The sequence below is a fragment of the Plectropomus leopardus genome, chromosome 18 (assembly GCF_008729295.1).
Source record: "Plectropomus leopardus isolate mb chromosome 18, YSFRI_Pleo_2.0, whole genome shotgun sequence".
Classification (NCBI taxonomy): domain Eukaryota; kingdom Metazoa; phylum Chordata; class Actinopteri; order Perciformes; family Serranidae; genus Plectropomus; species Plectropomus leopardus.
In genome coordinates this window covers 12,256,858-12,281,570 of record NC_056480.1, presented here as the reverse complement: position 1 = coordinate 12,281,570, position 24,713 = coordinate 12,256,858, and the positions used below count along the sequence as shown (strand labels likewise).

Here is a 24,713-nt window from a genome sequence, read left to right as displayed (position 1 = left end):
TGTTTTTTTTTTTTTAAATTAATTAATTAATTTAATTGAGAGGTGGCCATCCTACCTCATTTGTTACCCCAGTTTCTTACGGATGATGTTCGGATTAGCTTGTGCATGTATGTGTCACTGCATTAGATATGGTGTACGCTTTGCTACGTGATGAAAAACCTGAATCCTGTGTGAGCTTTTTTCTCGTCTCTCCTCAAACATGTGACCTCTGAAAAGGCTGCCGCTCCATCTGTCAACATGAGGAAGGGAATACAGCAGCAGAGTAAAAGTCACAAGAGTTAATGTTGCGTTCAGTCGTCTGCCGTGCGTGTTAAGCGTTATTAATGGAGTGTGTGTTGCTAATTGCACTGCATGGGTTGCTCTTACATGACTTTGGCCTTGGAGAAAATGCCAGTGGGGGAATGTCATTACAAGTCTGGCTTTGACTGATGTATAGTAGTAAAGCTCAGGACAAGGTTTACTTTGTGACACAAGGCTCAACTCTTGCAGATCATGTGAAGTGTTAACATTTAACAGTTAGACTGACTGCTCAATTGGAACTCCCACAACATTAGTGGTGCAACTGTGCACATTTGTACATTTATATGGCTGGGTTGTAGTCAGTCATGTTGTCACCCAAGCTGTGACCTTTCCCACTGCTGTTCTACCCCTGTGACCGTGAGCCAAACCAAAGCTAATGACTAGCTTTTTTATTATGCATCTGCGCTAGCGATAGCCATCAGGTAATTGATCAGTTGATCCGGGCAGAGCTGGTCAGGTCGATGGATGAGAGGAGAAGCAGAGTGCAGAGTGAGTGAATGCAAACTTTTAGACCCTGCACATTAAACGCTTAACTTTCACTGTGTCTTTTATTCTGCTGTTCCATCTGTGACAATAGTAAGCTCTGCGTTCCAAGAGTGTGTTGCAATGAATAACTGCACAGTATATACAGAATATTCCAAAAGCACTAGGAAGGGGGGGGGGGGGGGTAGCTAGCCTGATTGCTAGCCTGACTGATTCAAATACCGCATCTCATTTTTAAAATCTGTACACAGACTGAAATGTTAAAATCATTTTGTGTTGAAGTATTTATTGATGATCAAGAAAACAAACAAGACCTGACACCCTCACTATGACTGATGTTTACCCAGAAATGGCTCCAGCACATAACTACACCTAAAACCACAAATTGTTTTCTTTATATTTCTGTCAGCTACAGTTAGAGCAGGCTTTTGGTTTGGAAAGCTCTTGACAGTGCTTCAGCTTTGTTTTAGCTTTCAGACAAAGATTTTTTTTCTCTAACAGCTGTTTGTGAGGGCGGTTTTTTGAAAAATGAAAACAAATGATGAAATGCCTGTTTTCAGAAATATCAGACCTGTGTCTGTGTGTGAGCTAGGCCTTAATGAGCTTCAGAGATGTTGATATGTGTATTTTTTTAACTTAGAACAGGACCCACTTACTGTCACTGTTTCCCTTCCCCCTTCTTTTAGTCATCATGTTAAGTTAGGTTGACCACGTCTTGTCTCCAGCTCTATTCCCAATTAACAAACATGACATCTGATTTCATCTTCCTATTTCACTCAAAACATGCAAGCTTTTAAACTCACCTTTTAATTTATAAGAAGAATATTGGCTTATATGTATCTTATTCTCTTGCTTTAAATCTGTCATTAAGGTGATATAAATTCAAACAGACTTTTTGCAGTGTAAAATTAGTTTTAGCAGCGATTTATATAATCTATATGCTTCTGTGTGTGGGGGGGTGGAAACTGTGAAACCTTTATCTCATGTTGTCTCCTCTTCCTTCCTGCAGCTCTGTGAGTCCTTGGAGGAGCTGTTGAATGTGAATGGAGAGCTGCGGAGCGAGGGCCAGGCCATGTGGACTCTGCTGGGGGGCATCCTGGGCCAGGTACCATCAGTGCTTCTTCACACACACACTGTCTCCTCTTTCACTAGTTCCCTCTAACCATTCTGCTCTCCATACACAAATTAGTCTTTGAGAAAGTTTACAGAATGCCCCTGCTTATAGATTTTCTTTTTTTAGTGTAGATTTGAGATGGAGAGTTATCTAGATTGCACATAGCAACACGCATGGTGATACTGCACTCTGTAATAACGGTGCTCCTTTCATTTAGCACCAACCGATAGACCTGTCATTTGCAATGAAGTCAGACCTGACGGTGGAAAAGTATAAGCCACCGCCCGCTTCTTGTTTCTATGGCAACCAATTGCCAAGATGTGCCACTATGGCTGATTGGTTATTCAATAAATGTGAAGTGCAATCTACAAAAATAGACTAAGAGCTTTTTTTTTGGGAGCAGACTTAAACTTGAATTAACACACAAAGTGGTTGTGAGAATTTATATGTAATGTCCCCCAGAGAAAGCTAAAGCTGGTTTTCACATAACATTTTTGGCAAGAATACAAGAATGACAAGACAAGAAAAAGGAGCTCTAAAGTGTTCAGTCTAAAATAAACCTGACATCATGAAATATATAATCAGATGAATGAATTAAATAAACAAATGTCTTTAAAGTAGCTTTGTGTGACTCTTAGAGCATATCTATGATACAGAGTCAGGGGCACGTTTGTTTGCACTCTGTTCTCAACATGGAAGTAGTTTAGCTGGCTTCTAGCAGCTAATCATGACTCCATAAACAGCACTAACAATGACTACTGTACTGACACAGCTAACAAAACAAAACAGCTGAGTCTAAGTCTCTGAATATTGCATACCACTCCTTTTAATAACTTACTAAATTATTTAAACACAACTTGTATAATGAAATATTATTTTGAAAACAAAATAGTTATATCATTGTTTACCTTAAATGCTTTTTCAAAAATACATTTTGTACTGTCATCAGTCCTTGCCTCGTCACACATCTTCGCAGCAGACTCATTAGTTGCAGGATGGAACAGCAACCTTGCCAAACTACTTAATAACTAAGCTCTACTTTTAATTTAGCCTTTTGATATACACCTACAGTCCAAACAACCAAACAACAGTGAGGGAGGTTCACATGATCAATCTGCAAGTATTCACAGCTATAACAATTTATTATTCAATATTTAGCTACAAGATGTACTTAATATATGATACTAGAACTTTCTATAAACAACAAACCAAATCTAAGTTTATACAATTAAATCATCCATCTTTTCGGTTCAGTGTTGTGTAGTTGAAGAAAAAGGATTGGATGTGTTCAAGTCAGGGTGTCACCTACTTTCACAGAAATGCCACCACATGCCTACAGTGGTGGCACAATGGTGCAGTGGTTAGCCTCACAGCAAGAGGGTCCCAGGTTCAAATCTCGGGTGGAGGGGCCCTTCTGTGTGGAGTATTCATGTGCCAACATGGGTTTTCTCTGGGATCTCTGGCTCCCTCCATCAATCCAAAGACATGCAGGTCAGGTGAACTAGTGACTCTAAACTGGCTGTAGGTGTGAATGTGTGTGTGAATGGTTGTTCATCTCTATGTGGCAAGCCTGTGATAGTTTGGCGACCTGTCTAGGGTGCACCTCGCCTTTTGCCCATCGTCATCTGGGATAGGCTCCAGCTCCCCCCGCAAACCCCTGACAGGATAAGTGGTTACGGCTAATAAATGAATGAATGACTAATAGAAGTTTCCCTTAGAGTGAGAGTGATTAATACCAGAATCAAATATAAACGAATCAATCAAACTAAGGCCAGACACAACTAATTAACAAATGTATTTAGATCAGGGTTGCTAAATTATCCACCATGGTGGCCGGATACTGTCCCTTTGGCTATTTAGAATCTATTGTTAAATTCTGCGTTGAAACTTTTTTCTTTTTTTACCATGTTAAATTTTTGACAGTATTCCACTTATATTGTAGCAAGGATGTAAAATCAGAGTGTAATAAGTGGCTCTTTATTTCACATTCAACATTTAGAAAGCTCAGGTTGAGCAGCTTGTCAGCACAAAATAGCAGAATTTCTCTTTCTGAAGTTTTTCATGACAGCTAGACAACTTCAAGAGAACTAGACTTTTTTTTTAATCTTTAATGCAACACTGTCATGTTTACAAATAGTATGATATCTTACTCAAATGATATTACTTTAATTAATATGCAGTGAAGTGAAGAGCAGTGTAACAGCAACCGCTGAGATAGCCTACTACCAGACCAAATCACAAGTGCAAATTAGTCTGGAACCTTTCTGTTCATTTATGATTCACAAGGGGTGTTATCGACAGGTAATCAACATGCAATCAAGTACATTGTACATGTACAGGTGTGTCTTTTCATTGTCTATAATATTCTTAGTCACAACAAAAACTTGTGTCCTGATCTCAAAGATAGAAAAGGTAGCTATCTCTGACCCTTTACCTAAAATGATTCAAGAAAATGGATATTACATCCACTGTGTTGCCTGGCACAGTGCAGTCTCCTTTGGGGTTTTATGTATTGAAGTACCAGCTAAATCCATAAAAAGCCTTATTAAAAGTATGGTCATTGAGAGAATGAGCCGTGTAGATAAATGGTCAAATGATGTTAATGCAGTGGCGAGGCAGCAGAATGGACAGGAACTCGAAGGAGAGTGGCAGTGAATCTGCAATGACCACCATAAATCACCTAATTATGAACACGCACGATTTAAGTAGCAACATCAGTCACAGCACCGCATGCTTTTGTGTCATCTATCTGCCACATTTTCATCTCCTATTTGTCATCCTGCCTGCGCATTTGCAGAAATTATTGATGTCCCTTACTGGGACTCTCATCCCTCTTCCAGTACACAGTCAGTGCTTTTGTTTCTGATGCTCCTGGAAGTTTAGCGCTCCTGGCAACTTTACAAGGAAACACTCAGAAGACATTTTCCAATGGCCTCTATAAAATCCTTCGAGACTTAAACATCTTCTAGACTGCTGATATTATAACAGGGATAAGTGTTAGAGTTAGTGTCAGTCAACAGAAAAGTAATTGCCAACCAGACCTGCAAGCATATATCCAGGTTTAAGCATCTGACATTAGGGAAACACTGATTGTGAAATTATGGGCTGATACTGATTTTTTTGTTGTTTTTGTCATTGTGTTTGTACCAGTAAAAAAAAGATAAATGAGATGTTTTAAAGTCAAATCAGCCTTTTGTTTTGACTGAGCACAAAGTTAGTCAGACAACTTTTATTAAACAAATTTCAATACAATCAACTTTAACATCAAAAATACCTTCAAAACCATAAATGCTCCAAAAGCCTTTTTACTGCATATAATGTACTACAATTTCTTCTTTAATATCTATCTTATATTACTGTAAACAGTTAATCATTGATCAAAATGTTTAATAACATTCTGAGGATCGATTGTTGTATAAATTGACTAATCATTTCAGCCCTAAAGTCAGCTAAATTTGTGGTTTGTTTGAACCTGGGCCTTTTGAGGTTTGATTTTTTGAAGCTGTTAGATAAAAGAGGTTTATGTTTACTGGAGATTGGAAAGGTTGCAAATGTCAACACACCGGATGGGCTTCCTTAAGTTGTTGTAAAACTTATCTTTGCTAAAGGAGTCCCACTGAACATAAACATTATGACTGAGAAACTGAGTTGAAAACAGCTTGCTGGTCTGCTGAGTGACAGAAGAAGCCAGACTGCAGTAGGCTCGTCCTTTTGCCAAGACAAATCAGAATCAAAAGTCTGAGATAAAAGAAAAAAAATCGAATCAAGAAGCACCATTGCTTATTGATTGGGTACAGACTTTGTTGAGAGTGGCTGCCATATAAAGAAGCTTACGTGCCTTTACAAGGAAGTGGCACAACTTCATATTTATTGTTTTGCTGTATTGAATATGAGGAAAAATGCTCAGCAGCAGAAAGTGCTCCATTTGCTCCTGCACTGTAACGTTTTGATGCTCCCAAGTTTTCCCAGAGGACTCTGCAGTGTGGCAGGAAGCCAGAAAGCTTGTCTGTGGCTGTTTCCACTCACTATTTATAATCTGCACCTTTAAACTTCTTCATCTGTCTGATAAAGCATGTTGACAATGTTGAAACTGGCCCTTATCAGCAGTGGAGACACTTCCTCGTGGTCAGATGCAGGCAGACTGCAGTCCAGGTTGAGGAGATAGCCCCGGCAGCCCCTTGTGCTTTGGTCACCCTGCCCCCCCATCTATCAGGCCTCCCTGCGGGGACGCTCCCTCGGTGCCGCAGGCAGAGCGAGCGCGCCTAGATTAGAGCTTCCTCAGGGGAAACCTTGTCTGTTTAGTGACAGACTCGGTCCCTACAAGATAAGTTTTCTAATTAACCTGCGTGGCAGCAATGCACCTGAGATACAGGGAAGAATAAACTGGCCGCCTGATGCTGCTTTTCACCTGCCACATACAACAAGTTCCCTTTGCTTCTCCTCACAACTCTGCTATAAGGGAACTTTTACAGCTTTGCTTTGGCTAACCCTTTATTTGGACAAGCTAAACTGTCAGCCAGCACAAAGCAGGTGTTCAGTAAAGTGTCACTTGTTGGTAACTCTTACTTCAAAGCCAGCTTACAATTTCACTTTTCTCTCTGGGGTGTATTGGAAACGGTAAAATCGCAGGTGACTTTGCTCAGAGGTGGAATACTCAACTAGGGGGCACATATGACGGTTGACTGTTCTTTTACTGTAACAACATGAACTCTTCCTAAACATGATTGGACTAACACCACTTGCTTGTCCATCATTGGACTGTAATTTTAAAAAGATCACAGTTGTTCCCAAAATGTCCCTCCTAAACTATCCACCAAAATGAGTTGAACATAAAAAATTAGAAAGAATCACTTATGTTGTACCATTTTACATGAAAGTAGGCTGGTTTTAAATGAATGAACATTTATCAAAAATGTAAGTCCTTTAGGTGAAATCAAAATGGCAACAGGTATTTATGATTTCACCCAAAACCTGCTGTTAATCAGAATGTTACTTTTAAATGAGCCGTAAAGTCTGTGGGTAAACCACAGACTGTATAAAAATGGAAATAGCTACCATGACATCATCCATTGGTTTGTGGACTCCAAACCCCAAAAAACTGTGTTTTCAGCATCTCGGCCATCGCCGTCTTGGTTTTTTTGGAGCAGAAGTGACCATATTTGAGATAGGGTGCCACTTAAATGGTGACTTTACCCCAAAATCAAAATACATGTTTTTCTTACCTGTAGTTCTGTTTATCAACCTAGATTGTTGTTTTGGAGTTGTGGAGATATTGGCCATATACATTTCTGCTCCCTCTCCAATATAATGAGACTTGTGGTGCTCAAAGTGCCAGAAATATACTTGAATTTGAAAAACTCAACAGCGATGTATCTCTTCAGAAATCATGATCCAGTTACTGAAGATAATCTACAGATCTTGTTTGTAAGCAAATTCTTTCTACCCAACTACACCCACCAATCGTGTCACCGTGCAGAAAGAAGTGTGCATCTACTGCAGGTTTTTCTGGTTTTGGGGTTAACTGTTCCTTTAGGATTAATTGTATCATCGACTTTTTCTAACTTTATTCTGAAAGATCCACCAGCTTCAGTGTTGACAGTTTTGATTGAAGCTTCTTTCTACAGAAAGAATCAGTACCTGTGCAAACTGGCTCACAGCTGTCCGGTGGGTTACCGCATAGGATCGGGTAAAGGTTTAGGTAGGGAATGTGTCATGTTGCTGGTCGTTACTTCAACATTTCTGCATCTTTTTTTGTCAGAAATTAAACACTCCAGCTGTTCTGAAAGCCCCAAAAGAGAGGAAACCCAGCAAGAAGGAGGGAGGAACCCCAGGAAAGTCATCCAGCCTGCCAGCGATCCTCTACAGGTGAACACTCAGTGCCCTAAGAGATGCTGAGGAGGGAATAGGTTGGATATTAAATGAAGGTTACACCTTAAAGATAGTGAAAGAGTTGTTTTAAACATCATCAACTGCTAGTGGCAGAAACACTGGTTCTGCTGCAGACGTCCATCACTGTTTTAAGAACATTTAGGTTAGAGTGTATGAATTTACATCTGCGTCAGATGGGTCAATCACCATCTACAATATATGAAAAGACAAAACATAGAAAGTGTGTTGATTCTCAGACACCACTATTTAGGCAAAGTCACCACTGTGCTCCAGCATTTTCACATTCCAAAAACACCATAAACCAGCCTTCTCTCACATAATATCATATGTTTTCCTGCAGCTGTGGCATCTGTAAGAAGAACCAGGACCAGCATCTGCTGGTGCTGTGTGATACTTGCAAGCTCTACTACCACCTTGGCTGCCTGGAGCCACCACTGACACGCATGCCCAAGAAGACCAAGAACAGCTACTGGTGAGAGACATGTAGACAGAAGGGGGTTGAGGAGCCATACATGGGACAGATACAGTGTAAGGGCGTAAACTGGAACTAAGGGACCATAAAGCTCTTCACTGAAACTCATGTACAGTACATTAATGGAAGTAAGTGAGAAGTTAAAAGAAAGTGAGTCGTTTAGACTCATACAGGCCACAGAATCACTGTAAGCATGAGGAAACAGGCAGTAATCCAGACTGCCTGAGAGCCATTAATGAACGTTACACAGATCAAACTCCATCAGGAGGAACGTCTGCAAATCAGTGTGCTACTTTCTCCTGACTGTCCGCTGGTTACTAAACCGACATCAATACTCAGAAAAATAGCCAATACTTCACACTCAATCCGAGAATTGTTACTTTGTTATTGTTACTAAAAAAAAAAATCACTTAAACCGGTTGATCAATTGTGAAATCGGTTTGATTGGTTGGTAGTTCACAACTAATTAATAAATCATTACAATCATAGTAAATACAAATAACAGAGCAATCTCAAAAGTATAGAAAATTACAAAATTGTACTGTAATGCAGCATTTAAAACTAGGAAAAGACAACACATATGATATTATGATATCAAAAATCTAAGAAGATATCTGGTCTCTTATCACAATATGGATATAATATTGATATGTTGCCCAGACCTTTTTGACATTCCTGCTTGATACCGATTTCACAAAACATCTTCATTTTGTGAATGAACAGGATGCTTTTCATATTCATTCTCTGTCTGCATTGAGTATTTACACATTACAATCCAGAGTTTGTTTATGCATACTCGTTCTGGCATTTGAGGCCGGTCTGTGGCAGCAGGATTATCAGATGACGGATGCTGAGATGGGGGAAATGTCACAGTCTCTTCTCTCAACTACTGCAGTTGCTTATCTAGAGAGATTTAGTGTATCTGCGTTTTCTCATATGATAGTTCTGAGATATTCTGTCACTTATTAAAGTACTTCTCCCGCTGTTTGATGAAAACGAGAAGCTTTTTCTCTTTCTCGGGTAAATTAAAGAAATGCAGAGATTCAGCTGGTGTTACAACACAGGACGTGTTTGTGTTTGTCTAACACAATCTGTCTGTGACTGGAGTAATTCATTTAGCAGTCATTGTGAGCATGAAGCTCTTTTTGCTTTATTGGGTGAAAATTAGAAACTATTTGAATGATAAAAGTGTGTGGAAGCAGAGTCATAACTAATTACACAGTTTTGCACGTAGAAACCACAAAGACTACAGGGTCTTTTGTACAACAAACAATGGAGGCAGAAGCTGCTTGTTTTTGCAGACTGTTCCCATTCTCAGGTCTTACTTTGACCTGATGCAGTAAATATCAGTATCATCTGATAGGATTGTGTATCGTCAAGCAGCTCTGATAAGGTTTGGGTAAAGACTTGGACATTTTTTTTTTTTTATCAGACAGAATTCACACATATTTCTATATTAATTTTTTTTCCTTTCACTCAGCCTTATTTTGTCACTTACATGTTTTTGTTTTCATCAGTTGAAACAATGAAAGCTTTTTTTACAGTAAAGACTACAGATTGGAGTCTATGATAATAAAATCAATACAGTGCAGTGAGTGAGGCTCTCTTCCTTCTTCTCAGGCAATGCTCTGAGTGTGACCAGGCCAGCAGTGATGAGGCAGATATTGCCATGGAGACGCTACCTGACGGCACCAAGAGGTCCAGGAGGCAGATTAAAGGACCAATCAAATTCATCCCACAAGAGATGTCGCCAGAGCCCAAGAAACATCAAGTGAGGGGCACGGTGTGTATCGACACACTGGAAATTTATTCTTTATTATCTTTATACTTCAGTAGAAGTACATTTTAAAAAACTGTTGTTGTTACTCACAAAGATAATGAAAAGTTTGTGTGCCAAACACAATGAGAGTTGTATGCATACAATCAACATGACAGGTCTCAATATAGCTAGCATCAACAGCAAGCTAGCAACAATGTGGTTAGTACTTATAAAGAGTTTCACACACATTCATTTATTTGTGGTGGCCTGCTATGATCAAAACATCTGCTGCCACATACTGATTTTTGGAATATATATACCGATCGGTTTATGATTGCACCACACTCTTGGGGCGTGGAGTGTAGTCTGGGGACAGACAGAGCAGAAAAACATCAGGTGTGGTGAAAGTGAAACTTAGGCATTCATTACGCCGTGTCGAAAAGTTTGCAGCAGCTGCTCCTCTCATTCATTGATCAGATCTAATCAGCTCTGACCGGATAGACATATCAGTTTTCCACCCCAACACTCAAACTCCTCTAACTGCTGCTGAGGTAAAAATAGAAGTCATGACGAGGTCTGCCTTTTCGAGACCTGCAAAAATGCCAGAATTTAGAGTAGAGAGGGAACACAGAATGATAAAACGCACACATTCAGGATTGAAAAGACAAAGGAAGGGTTATCTTTTGTCTTTAAAAACACAAACTTAAAGATGCAATTCAATAAAAAACAAATAAATGACAAAGAAGCACACAGACTAGACTAATACATATACCTTAAACAGCACGACACAACTCGTACACTGCCAATCTGCCGGAGTAATCCATGATATTTATATAATTTAAAAGTGAATTTTAAAAAAAGACGCTATCAGCCAAGTCTCCATGATGGCGGCAACAAATTTGGTCACTAAAAGGCTTCCCACTTACCCTATCTGGCAGTCTACAGTTCATCTGGTAAATCAGATTTGTTCATTTTCAAGCATGCAGTTGCTCTCATTTGCGCCACCACAAATCGGTGCCCTGGTGTTGGTTTGGATGGGAAGGCAAGCTTTTTAATCATGACGTTGGGCTCAGGTGTCGATGACTGACAGACATCGGCTAAAGAATGTCTTCAAGACTTGGCAAAATATGACTTAGTAAATGATGCGACAACTAATAAAGAAAAGATTACATTTCATTACACCAAAAGTTGATGTTCAGATGTTCAGCACCAATGACAGCAGTCAATTTTTGTGCGGTAAAACAGTCTTAAAAGGTGTCTAGGCGACAACAGTGTCAATTTTGTATAAATGTTGCCATAAACCTTCTAGCTGTTTTCACCACGACTTTTTTCTTTGTCCATAAAAGCGCAACAGTATGTGGACTGTGTCAGCTGGAAGTGTAACATTTTATGTCAGCTGTGAGAGGGAACAGAACCCTCTCTCCATCCCTCACTGGATCCTACTTATCTGTACCGACCATGCTCTGATCCTGCGATACAGAGCAGCCTCCCGCTCCCTCAAGAAACACTCCAGATTGATATCTGACAGCTTGGTGGTGTGGAGGGGCGACTGGGGCTGTCTTTCACTCCCCTTTTGTTTTTTCCACTGTCGATATGTGACCCAGTGCCACTCACCTGGGACCCGAGGGAACTTTCCTCTTGTGACTGTGGACGCTCACAGCAGAGTCAATTCCACCAAAGCTGCTCCTGACTACAGTCTCTGTTACAAATAGAGAAATGAACAAAGAAAAGGAGGAGTGTCTCAGCCACTTCTCCACTCTCTGCACTCTATCTGTCTGAGAGGGGAAATAGCCGAGTGTCGGAGCACAGTGGCAGTCTGGGTTAATGTGTTTTTCTGTTCAGGTTTGGAAACCCTGGGCCCAGACATGTGCCGAGGACCCTGCTGGAGCTCTCAGGGATTAAGCAGATTTCTGATTTTTCTCGCAGCCACAGCCACTCGGGCGAGGCACTTCAGTGCAGCATTTATCTTCAAATGCAAGGCGCGCAATGGCAGACGCTAAAAGGGCCCTGCTTTGCATTTTTAATGCTTTTACCAGGGCACCCAAGCACTGGCACTTCTCTAAAGCCATATTTCAATTTATCAGGACTGGCTAATCAACCTCCCGCTGGCCTCTAAGGCTGTGGTGTGTGTATGTGTGTGTATCGGGGGGTTTGCATGTCAGGAAAGCATGCATGTGTGTGTTCACATTTACATTTGGCCAAAAGGGCTGACATGGCCCAGTACCACCTTGATGAAGCTGAGAGTCTTGTGGCTGTTATTCATAGCTTGTAGTGGATTCTGCCTACTGGAGGAAAACCTTTTAAAGTCAACCTGTGAGCTGAATTTTATTTAGCATGTACATAATGTCGCAGCTGTAAAATTAATGCTCCATAGCACACTGTCTGATTTTACACAGCCCTGCTTAAGACAGATACCTTCTCAGGCCCTCTACAATCCAGATGCATATATGCTCTTTATTACGGGCAAAAAAAACCAAAACCGTTGCCGTGTTTTTTTTTATTTTTATGGATAGGTATGGAACCACTGACATACCAAATTATGTCATTTATGAGTAGCACCTAACTAAGCTTACTGAGCTAAGGCATGTAATGACCATGTAATAAGCCTGTAAAAAAAGGGGAAAAAAATGTTAAGTTTAACCTTGGTTGCCTCCATTCCATTTAAAGCAGCCTCCTACAGTGGGTGAACATGCAGTGCTTCCTATATTTGAGCCAATACAAGGCCCAAAGGGAAAGTGTCCCTCAGCATCAGATACCAATGCACCGAAACAGCCTTTAGTGGCGATGTGAAATGCATTGAGCCACTGCAAGAGACTGCTGTCTGTGTTCCCTGCAAAAACCAAAAGTCAATCAAGTTATTATTATACAACATAGTATGCTAGTGTAGCATACCATGCCAGAGAAGTATGTTGCGAAACATTTGACGTATGCCACGTGACGTTATATTGCATTAGAAACAAACATACTTAATTTAAGCACAACCATGATGTTTTTACCAGTGTTTTAAGTTTATTTTCAACATAGACTTTACACATTTAACGAGTGAAAACTGTACATTAGCTTTTGAAAGTGTAGGTTTGTTTTGAAAAGACACAATTCATGTAACAAGCGTAAATTGATATGCTGTCCCTAAGCGTCCAAAACTGATGCTGAAAGGCTAACTAGCAATCAATATCCAAAAATGCAAATTCCAATCCAGTTAATATTATTCAAAAATAAAACACCAGAGATTGCCCTGCATTTATTTGATGCAATGATAAAGGCATTTTCAAACCCTAGAGCTAATTAAGGGGAGTTTTAAAGGGGAATTCAGGGTTCGAGAGGCTAACTGAAGGTTGCAATAAAATGCTCCTTCCTAATGGGACATGATTTACTGCTGCCTGCTACCAACCGCAGTGCTAACATTAAAACCTCCAATATGAACATATGCCATTAATCAGTTGGAAATTATGAGAATTAAGTTAATATATCTAGTTACTACCACTTCCTATGCTCTGTTAATTTCTCTAATCCTGTGTGAAATGATTCATGCTTGTTAAAGATGCACTGATGTACTTAATTAAAAGATTGATTTTGCCTGGGACTTATAAACTGCCTGCAGTTTTAATTTCCTCACCTGAGCAGAGCCTGAGATTAGCTGTGCTGTGCGGCTGAGTGTTTTTTAGCTGAACCAGCTACTGAACTGCACCCTGCTCTGCCTGGCCTTATAGATTACTTTACAGACACTATGCAGATATAACTAAATAATGTCAGGCCATTGTTTGGTGGTGTAGTCGCAGGAGAAATAGTGAAGGTTTGTAGAAGCCAATTGGCAGCATTCTTGCAGTTAGCATTCTTAATGATAAGTGCTCCATCTGGCGAGTGGTGGCGAGCCAAAGGCGACAGATGGGATTGTTTTCACAATCTGTTTAAATATGTTGTCGATTTTTCTTCCCCTTTTAAAGCCTCCCCAGCAGCTCCAATGCTCACTTGCTAGCAACAAGAAGGGAATGTTTGATTTTTATTTCCTTTCATGCTCTCTCCAGCCTCCTTCGAGGTGAAAGTACACTTCAGACCTGTGTTATAGATGGGAAAGTTGCTAGACGTTCATTCAGCCTTGTTGAGCTTCCATAGAAATACATTGGTGTCTTGGCATGTTCGGCAGTCACGTTTAATGCCACTGCGTGACTACCCATGGAAGTTGGTAGCCAGTATCGCTGTTAAGTCAGGCTGCCTTCAATGGGGGGGTCTTTTTTTTCATCTTTTATATGCGTATTTGTCTCTTTGAATCATTCTGTGTCCTCTCTCTAAAATCACTCTCAGTTTTTGTGGGTCAGTGAAAGCGTCATTGGCAAAGCTCTCAATTACTTCTTTTTTTCCTCCACAGCAGTTTGTCACTCATGAAAAGCAAAGATCAAAACAATAATGCCAAAGTCTTTTATGTAAAATAGCCAAAACTTTGTTAGAAAGCTGTTTACAGAGATGTTAGTCAGGAAATGATACTCTCACCCTGATTTTTTTTACTCAGAAGAAAGTTGAATGGAAATGTTCATTGTATTTTTGAACATAGCTTAAAAGTTAAATGTTTTTGTTCTGCAGAGAACCAGAGGGCAAAAGAGGAAGAGGGTTCCCATCTGTGAAGAAAGAGAAGATAAAATTGAGGTTTGTCTCTTCATTCTGCTACAGAAAACTACTGCTGTTGTTCTAGTCTACATGCATAAGACATATTTATGTTCTTTATGAACCACTTTGTCTGCTCTTAATCTTCACTTATATTTGCTTTTTTGGCCCCTTTAGTTTCTTTAATAATTCAGGGTTATTTGTCCTCTATCATCTTATTCTCTTGCTTATATTTGCCAGTATTGTCAGTTTTATTAAAAATAAAATATCAGTTAATGGATTTCATCTACCACTGACATCTTAATGGTAACCCTCTTCACAGTATGGATTTCAATCCAGCATTTATATGGACAGTAGGAGGCTTGATCACGCTGGCAAGAGTAAACTTCAAAGAGAAAAAAAACGTTCAAGAGAAACATTACTTTTACAACTCTATGGTAATAAATTGATTTAAGAATATTCTACTCAGTCAGCAGGAGACCTATCACTAATTTTCTTGAATTCATTAATCCTCTATTAATTATGATTCTTTTATATATCATTTAGTTTAACAAATGTCGAAAACAATGGGAAATGCCCATCAGAAGTTTCCATAATTTGAAGTGATGTCTTACTTTTTCCAACCAGCAGCTAGTGTTAAATCAATGTAGCAAAGGAAGACATACAATTCAAATGTTTGGTGTTTTTGATTGACAATTCCTTTTGTTGTTGCTTTGTACCATCTGCACTCTTGACTGTACGGGGCAGAAGGACACACTGTTGGTCATCAAGAAAAAGTTTTAACAAGTACCTAATCTAAAACCATGAATCGATGGTTTTATATTTCTGTTTGTGGAGAGGTTTAACAAATTGGGTACAGTGTGCAAATTTGTTAACTTTAGATTTTGTGGCATGTTTTAAATTTTGAACAAAGCCATGTTAGCTTTTTTAAAGTCATGCCAGCTGTTTCACTCTGATTCAGGTCTTTATGCTGTAGGTTAACCACATCCTGACTCCAGCTTGTAAATACAGATATAAGTTTGATGTAGCTCTTCTCATCTCACTCTCAAAATAAAACCATAAGTCAAACACTTCCTTACTCCTCAGATTTGACCCAAGGAAACTGATACATTTGTGTTGCCTATGGTAATTTTGATGTGGATTGTCTATTGTTTTTCCTAGAAACAAAAACCATCAGAAAGGTCTAAAGATTAAATTGTTTTACACAACTGGAAGTCCAGAAATGTCACCTGTGAAGAATACGCATCAGTCTAATCTTAAATCACTTTTAATTGTATTCAAAAAATGTTTCTCTTGTGTATTCACCATCCTTCCTCAGTTTAAGATTTCATTCGTTTTAAACATCCCAATGACCAACAAGTGTCCATACAGCTCTTGATTCTAATCAGCCGTGTTTCCATAGGAACCACTGCCTCGGGAACGCCGACAACGCCAGTCTGCAATGCAGAAAAAACCCAAAGCTGACGACACGAGGACTGAGTGTACAACCTGCAAAGGACCAGGCGACAACGAAAACCTCGTGAGGTGAGGGAATGTGTGTGTGTGCAGCTCATGGAGGAAGCTGAGGGGTAGGGTTATTAGACATGCTCTGTGTGCGTGTGTGTGTGTGTGTGTGTGTGTATGTGTGGTTGTGTGGGGAGGGGTAGGGGTCTCGTGAGGCAGCCATATCCTCCTGATGATTAAAGTTCAGTCTTCATTAGGCTCTGGCCGCCTGGGCTCCGCAGAATTAGGGGGCTGAGGGTATCTTCTCCATAGGCCCCCTGTATTGACCTGCCACATACATTTGCACAGTTCATTAAGGTGTAATGAATAGCACAATTTATTCTGCTCCTTTCCTGGGATTTCAGGTGTCAGGCATCTAATAGCCAGGATTTCTCTTTGACATTGGAATTCTGTGAGAAAATCAAAAAGTGGATCACAGCAGGCACCTTGTCAGAACATCGTCATGTGATGAATCTCTTACATAAAACATTTCTCCGTTTCATCAGACCAGAAGTCTATGGAAGCCCTGAGAGCCAAGGTGGAAAAGAATTGCAGGCAATTTTAGCCAAAATCTAACTTGATCTCCTTAGTAGGATATATTATCACATACGTAGATGTCCTTTGTATATTGTCTCCTACATATGAGATAGTAATAAAACTTAATTTTTCATTTCCTCTCATTAGATATTAGGCTCTTTTTCATTAATTACAAGTGTCTACTGTAAAACATGAAACTGTGAGATCTCTACATAAATGTTTTATGTTTAATGAACATTATGGCATTATGGCATGGCCCAGTTACCTAACTGGGAGGGTAAAACCCTTTTTTTTTTTGCTGCATTTTGCTGAGCTGTCAATGCCTTTTGTATCATAGAGTGATTCTGCATGGCTTCTCACTCTCAAAGAAACCAAATTAAGCCTGCCCTAATAATATAATATTAATAATAATATTTCCTACTTAGACAATATTATCTTGTACATAAAAGATTTAATCTCATACATAGGAGATATTATCCCATATGTAGGAGATAATGTCTCATTTGTAGGATTTTCCTGTACTTAGGAGACAATATGTCATATGTAGGAGCTATAATCAGGTATGTAGGAAAAAATATCTCCTATGCAGCAGATATTATCCAGTATGTAGGAGATAATATATTTTTCTATCTCTTTCTATATTCTATTAAAGAATATTTAAAAGCAGACACAGCTTACCAAAGTGCTGAACAGTCATAAAACACAAGAGTGATAAGTAAAGACGAAGATTAGAGGATACTGTGCTGTAGTAGGAGATAATATCCCGTTCGTGGGAGATAAATTTAAGTGCCAACATTGGGTGCAATTTTTGTTTTTGTTTTTTCGCCTTGCCTCTCAGTTTCCAGTTGAATTCCCTTTATATGTTTCATATTGTCTTTCCATTTTCACTGGCTTGTCACAACTCTAACTGCCTAACACATTTTGTATTGGTATTTTGAAACATTGCCTTGTCCTTCAAGTGTGACACTCCCCTCATCTTTTTTCACTCTACCAGTTGCTTAACTGTATAGTCTAAAATAGTGGCTGGAAGCTTTTATTTAAAACCCACTTGTAATGAAGACAGGAATTGGTCTTGTTTTAAGTCATATTTCATTATCTTAATATCATCTCCCTCATTAACTGATCTGCTTCTGCTTGAATTCGCTGTTGAGATAAACTCAGTACTTCCTCCATCTTCACTTGTTGTCTTGATAAATTCAGATTCAGAGTAATGTATATGCTGTTTCACTCATTAATTTACTACAATAACAGAATCTTGCCATACTCACCACTCTGGTGTTTTTTTTTATATAGATAAACTATGGCCACTCACTACCTAATCCACAGGTCTGGACTGTACTTTGCTGCTTTTCAATTGCTGTTTAACTGGTGTCAGTGAAACTCAGCAATTTCTGCACGGACGTTTAACTTCCCAGAAATTCATTTAATCCATCTAGAGCTGTTTTTTAACCTTTATTTAAACAGATTTGTCATTTGAGAACCAAGTCTCATTTATAATGGCAACCTGGTCAAGAGGCAGCGACAAGAGGCAAGTTGATACAGTTCCTCAACCAGCAGAAAATTCCTCTGAAACTGCTTTGATCATCGTATGATCATTTGTCTTTTTTAATGAAATATGCTCAACATTTTGTGAAGACGGGCTCTACGGAAATGTTTACTATTTTCTGACAAATTTATACCACAAACAGGTAATTAGATGATGAAATAATGATTACATCTCTAAAGCCCTCCCTTTTTCTGTGGGTTTTTATTATTAATAATAATAGCCATAATAATAATAATAGATAGGACTTTTATAGCGCTTTTCTAAGTACTCAAAGACGCTTTACCTGAAAGGCAAAAAGAAAACATACAAATACAAAATAGAGAATACAAAATACGGAACAAAAGCTTACATGGACAGAACATATACAAATACAAGAACAGAATACAAAAGCAAAATTTAGAGGATAATGTTATGTCAAGCATGGTCAAGAAGCATTGCATTCTATTGATTTTTTTTTATTTCTCAACAGTGATAGACAAAACAGCAAAGTAGATGCAATTTGAATCATTATGTATCCCTGTAAAAAAAGAAATTCCACAGCAGAGTGGTGACTACGACATGATTCTTTTGTCCTGGTGGAAATAGTGCTGCCAAAATGTGCAGTGTGCTGAATTTACAATTTAAGGTAGGTCATTTCACCACCCACCATACCCCCGATATTTTACTGCTTGTCTTGTCAGCAACTCGCCTTTTTTTTCCTTTTTTTAATCCATCCTTATTATTTAAGACTATATTTGACACTACTTTGCAGACCATTATGTGTCGACCAAAAGCATTAATAAAAAGCCAAAGTGGCATAAAATTTGAAAATTAATAATTTACTTCGATGTAGTGATCTTGTACTGCTTTTTAAAAATGCTGCTTTGTCCTTGGTAAGAGCAGTGTCATAGATACAGACAAAGTAAAAGCTCAACACTTCAATACCAAGGTGTTAGTGTTGCATTTGTCGTGCTCTTGAGGCAGCGTTTAAGTTGTGAGGGATGCTGGACGGGGTGTGAGGTGTGCTGCCCTGACTCTTTCTATCTTTGCATTGCACAGGTTGTGAGAGAGCCGGGGCAGCCACCTCACCTCCCATAAAAACTCGGGACAGATGACCGTTGGCTTAGAGACAGAGAGAGGCAAATTGAAGTGTTTGAAGAATGGCGCTCGAGTCAGGCTGAAGAACGAGACCTTCACACCATCCCGCAACCACCCTCTGATCCAAACTGGACCAACAACTGTCCAACGAAAAATTGAGCAGAACTGTCTGATTCTTAGACATGGACCCTGAATACTGAGGTGTTGTTGGAGTCAGAGTTTGTTTGGTCAATGTCAAACACTTCACTGCTTTTTCACACCATGAGTAACTTGGTTGATTCTTTTTGTGACCAATTGTGGCTGAGGTTGCATCTATGCAATTGTCTGCATCTACTAAGTTTTAATCAAGTATTCATGTTTATTAGGCAGCATTACACAGGAAGAATTAAACAAACAAGTCAAAAATGACTGAAATGTTTACCATCAAACCTACTGATGGACTCGACTGCCCCAAATTTTAATTTGTAAGACATTTACTCAGAGTGTCTTTACAGATCCCATGACATGGTATCATTACTTCCTTTATGTGATGTAGTTCATTTAGAAATAGAACATAAGACAGTAAGTATCAGCTATGGAGCGTAAATCAGTTTGTTTTTATAGGACGGACAGAAAGGCAAGCTTCTTACTGTTTTGATGATAACAGAATACCAACTGATGAACCACTGAAGATGGACTGTTTTCCACATAGAAGCAGCTTTCTAAAAAACACCCATTTCATGAGATCTTAAAGATTGGGTTCAAATCTGGCTGTTGAGTGCAATAACTTCGTCCAAAGCCAACATGCTTCTTGAGTGCTCACATGGCAGCTGAGCTTCACTCTGTCAGAAATGTGGAAGTGGAAGACTCTTGGCTTTATGTTGATCGTGTTGCTCACAGTGTAGAGGCACAGTAAAAACACTTTAAGTTTTATAACAGACAGAAACCGGCTGCACTCAGTTGATTTGTGCATCCTCTGACTTAGGACGCTATCCCAAACAATTCCTCTCTATGCCTCTTAAGTGCTCACCTGCATCCAGCATGTAGTTATTTTGGATCAACACTTTTTTTTGTTGTTACCAGGATGGTGTTCTGCACTGTTGACCTCCCAATACAACTTCTCATCAGTATCAAGCAGTTTTATTTTATGAAGTCATCTGCCACCCAATCACCCTGAGTTTTTCAATGTGAATTTGCTCAATTTCAGACACACTTTCAGACACACAGACACACTTTCAGACACACTTGAAACTTGACTTCCCAGACTTGAATGTTGTATTGTGTTTTCTAAGTAAATAGAGGACCAGAAGTATTAAGAAAAGTCAGTGTTGTGTATCGAAAAGCCAACTGTTCCTGGTGTATCAAGCGTAGCAATGAATACATGCTACTGTTAAGCATCTGTAGTAGAAACAAACTAGTGTAGTTAGTGGTAATAGCACTTAAATATTAGTCCAAGTGTCTTTAGGCATTTAGAAGTTTTCCTCTGTCTCCATATCTTGAAGTGACAGTTAAACTGACACATCCTCAGAAAGAAGCCCAGCTTTGTCTCCATGTCCCTGGTGGCCCGTAGTCAATGCTGTCAAAACAACAGCTGCTTGCTGCTCTGTCAGGGCTCAAGACAAGTGTCACATTCTGCCCTCATATGTCACTCTGTTGCCTGTACGGAGCCCTATATGCATGCTTTTGGGAGCAGTCAGACCCTTGCAGTTCACTGCTTTTTTTGCTTCTCTGGGGTGTGTCCAGAAACAACACCAAACTGGGTTTGTCTTTAGAGATGAGATCTTGGTGCAGAATGACTTGCTGACTCCTGACCAGTCCTTTCCCATCACTCATGCTCCGTCTCAGTTTTAAAATGCATGTCTATATCTATTTAGCCAGACCTGTACAGTAATTTAAAACTGAAAATACGTGATGTGGTCTTGTAGAATTTGAATGCCAGGTAGCTATGTAGTGTGACAATGTGTACAGTATTTATTGAAGAGGCCAAACATACTTTTTTGTGCCTGTATACTTGATTATATACCATAAGCTTGTGTTGTGAACAGAGTTGAACTCTGATTTTTGACTTAAAGCGACTTCCATGTTTTTTTTAATTGCCAAACATTTGTTTACGTTCGTTTACATCCATGCATTTAAGGGAATATTTCTGATCAACTGTGTACTGTTTTACTGTGATACTGTATGAAGTAAGAATGTGAATGTTGCTGCTGTTGTGTATGTGAAGTGTCTCAGCCTCTGGCCTATAGCTCTTGAAAATTAAGCGGAGCTTTAATAAACTCTTGACTTTTTCACCTTATTGCCGCAGTGATAAATGAGTGTCAGCCAGCTAATTAATTGTTCTAAAGGTGCGGCAGCGGCAGTCCGTTTGTGCGTGTAATGCCCTCTGTCATCTGTGATTTATCACCTGGGAAGTGGCCTTCTTGGGGGGGTGGTGGCTTAGACGAAATATTCCCTCTAAACCACATGCAGAGTCTAAAGCTGATCTGCTGGATTGTCTCACTGCAGTCACTGAGGAGGTTTGATCTATGTATTTTTATGTTGTTTTTCATGGTAAAAACTGTAAGTTCAAAGTGTTGCAGCTGCAGATTGTTAACATCTTGACCTTTACTTTTGGCCATTTCATGTCCAAACATACAGAAAAATCCAAGTTCTCACATTTGCAATAGACCTAAGACCATATCGAGCCTGAGACCTTAAATCTGGCCACCCAGTTGTATAATTAGGCCTGGGCAACATTTCAATATTTTCTAAATATCTTGATATGACACAAGATGTCATTTTAGATTTTGGATATCATAATATCCTCAGTGTTGTTTTTTCCTGGCTTTAAAGGCTGCATTACAGAATAGTGATGCAATTTTTAGACTGTTCTAGCTGTTCTGTTGTTTGCCTTTCCCCACTTAGTCATTAAATCCACATTGCCGATGATAAGATATCAAAATCTTATTGTGTAAATATTTTTTGAAAGCATCATGAGTAGAACAAATATTGTTCAAAGATATCTAGGTCTTTGGTTAAAAATACTGTGATATTTGATTTTCTCCATATTGCCCAGCCCTATGTGTATTATGTATAATGATTATTTAATCATCGAAACTGCTTCATGTATGTCACAATTGAGTTGCACTGATTAAATTTAGTATAAAAGTATAAAAGTCAAAAACAGTGGCCATTGAAGACAAAAGAATTCATCGCTTCAGCATGAATGTGCTCAGCAGATTTCAAGGCAGTTTGTCACTTAGTTCATGACGTATCTGTGTCTCAAGTTGGCAAACTGGGCTTAGATTGGCATGAGAGAAGCATACAAAGGAGTGTCTAGAATGAAAATGGTTCCTCATGGCTCATCATTGTGTTCAGTGCATTTCTTTTGAGTCTGGCACTTGGATTTTGTGGCTTCTATCAGACAATTATGGTGATGGGGGTCAAACACTATTAAATCTTTCCTGAGGAGGAATGCCTAATTTCTAGAAAACACCAAACTAAAAAAGTGACAAAGCAGTGTAGTAACACTGAGTAAGTAATTAGGATTGTAACATACAGAAACATTGCATTCAGTAGTCCACCTTACACCTACTACCCCTTTCTCTGTCAACTTCTCTCTTTTCCTCTCAAATACAAACACACAACCTGGAGAGCCGTGTCTTGTGTTTACTGGCTGTAGCATGCCACCTGGTCCAGATGCGCATGCAAGACATTTGTAGGCAGGTTTCCATTAACTCTCAAATTGAAATTGCAAATACAAAACACACCTAATAGAAACATGTCAATTTCGAAAAAACTCCTGTTTATTGCAAAAAAGTTTTTACGTTTTTTCGCTTATGTGGCTCATACGATGTGCATCACTGGGTGGCGGTAATGCAACTTTATGCCAACTGCTATTAAACCCAAAGAAGAAGAAAAAGTACAACAAAATCACAAGACATTCTACAAAACATGACATGGTATATGTGTAAAAAAATTTTAACTCTTATACGAGACAAAGGAATTAAGGCAAAATTAGGCTGACTTTATTGAGTGGCTGCAATAGAAATAAACCTGGCAATGTTTTGGACATTCATCACAATGCCTTTTTGGAATGTTATCACATAACATAGCGAGAGAAGTCGCATTATATCCCTCAGTGGAAACGCAAACATCTTGATATTGTGTTTTATCGATATTTTGAAAATATTTCTTAATTTTTGCGAAAATCTGTAATGGAAACCCACTCTGTGATGCATCTGTGATACATAGCAGACTTGTGAGGTAACTGCCGAGGAAATGCCAATTTGCCTTTGATCTGGGTCATTTTGGGTGCTCTAAAACCGTCGGCGAGCAGAAAATCAGGGCTAAAGGCATGTAGTGTGAACTAGACATAAGTGGATCTTGTGCTGGAAACTTTTAATACCTCTGCGTTGGCAGCAGTCATGGTTGGAGGCGTTGTGTTTATTGGGTTGTCTATACAAACGTCCCATTCTCGTGAGCCCAGTATCCCAGGAGCCCCTTGAGGGATTTCCATAGCTCAGGAACAGAAGGGGAGACATTTGGGCAGATACTGAATTGGTGACACTAATCTTGGGTGCCCGTCTTGAAACTGTACTGATTGCAAAGATTGTCTGTGCTGCTGGATTGAAGATGTTTGTGAAGCATCCGCATTTTAGATATTGTAACTTCTTTGTAACAACATCCATATTTGAAGCATTTTCTACTGTCATGGCTTCAACTTCCTTTTCTTCTGGTAGTCCACCACAAGTTTGTTAGTTTTGCTGATCTTGAGTTTCAGGTGATTGTTGTTGCATCATGTGAGTCCTCTACTCTTCTGTGAGAAGTTATCTCTTTATGAAGACAGCTATGCATATATTATTTTTCACTGAAATTGTGCAAGTCAATATTGTGTCAACTTCCTCTTCACCAGAAAATACACTCAGTACCTCTATGAGTCTTGACAGAGATGGATGCAGACTGCAACTTGACTAGCTGGCGGATTCATACAACACAGAGGTAGTAATTCTAGTTATTAAATTGTAAGTAGTTCTTGAAATACTTCACTGCTAGTCAGTTTTTGACAGAGAAAAAAGCCGACATTGACGTCTCCAATTGATGAAAAGCCTACATAAAAATTTGCTACATCCTACAACAAAAGGGACTTTATATGAAGGTGAATGAACAGCCTTTGTTCTTTCAACAACTGTAGGAGAACACAAAAAGAGACACATTTTGGTTTTCAACGTGGCATCTCCGAGCGATGGAACCAACTCACCGTGGTGAACTGTAGCTGCCCCAATCCCTCATCCTCGACCCCGTGGTCTTCGGGGACCAAACACCAGCCGGCAAACCAGAGATCAGCTCTGCTACAGCTGGTTTCTGGTTAGGGGATGAGACTGGGGCCAAGAGGCGCAGGGAAGGGGAGGGGCAAAAAAGAGAAAAGCTAGCAAGGAGGTTTCTGGAAAGCAGTAACCTTTCCGATGATGAGTGCGTTTCCCATTACTGCTCTGAC

At 39.4% G+C, this 24,713-nt stretch overlaps 1 protein-coding gene across 3 annotated transcripts in view; it reads left to right on the top strand.

Annotated features, from left to right (window-relative positions):
- Positions 1-24,713, top strand: part of phf14 (PHD finger protein 14) — a 71,552-nt gene that overhangs the window by 19,956 nt on the left and 26,883 nt on the right. The window contains exons 11-17 of one of the 3 annotated variants that reach the window (XM_042506375.1): positions 1,793-1,888; positions 7,656-7,762; positions 8,127-8,258; positions 9,879-10,041; positions 14,596-14,658; positions 16,019-16,140; positions 19,220-21,521. In XM_042506375.1, the coding sequence (XP_042362309.1) occupies positions 1,793-1,888; positions 7,656-7,762; positions 8,127-8,258; positions 9,879-10,041; positions 14,596-14,658; positions 16,019-16,140; positions 19,220-19,226 (690 nt within the window). In that variant the 3' untranslated portion in view covers positions 19,227-21,521. Of the gene's footprint in view, positions 1-1,792; positions 1,889-7,655; positions 7,763-8,126; positions 8,259-9,878; positions 10,042-14,595; positions 14,659-16,018; positions 16,141-19,219; positions 21,522-24,713 lie in introns of those variants that run through there. The other 2 variants (XM_042506374.1, XM_042506373.1) reach the window with 2 other exon arrangements.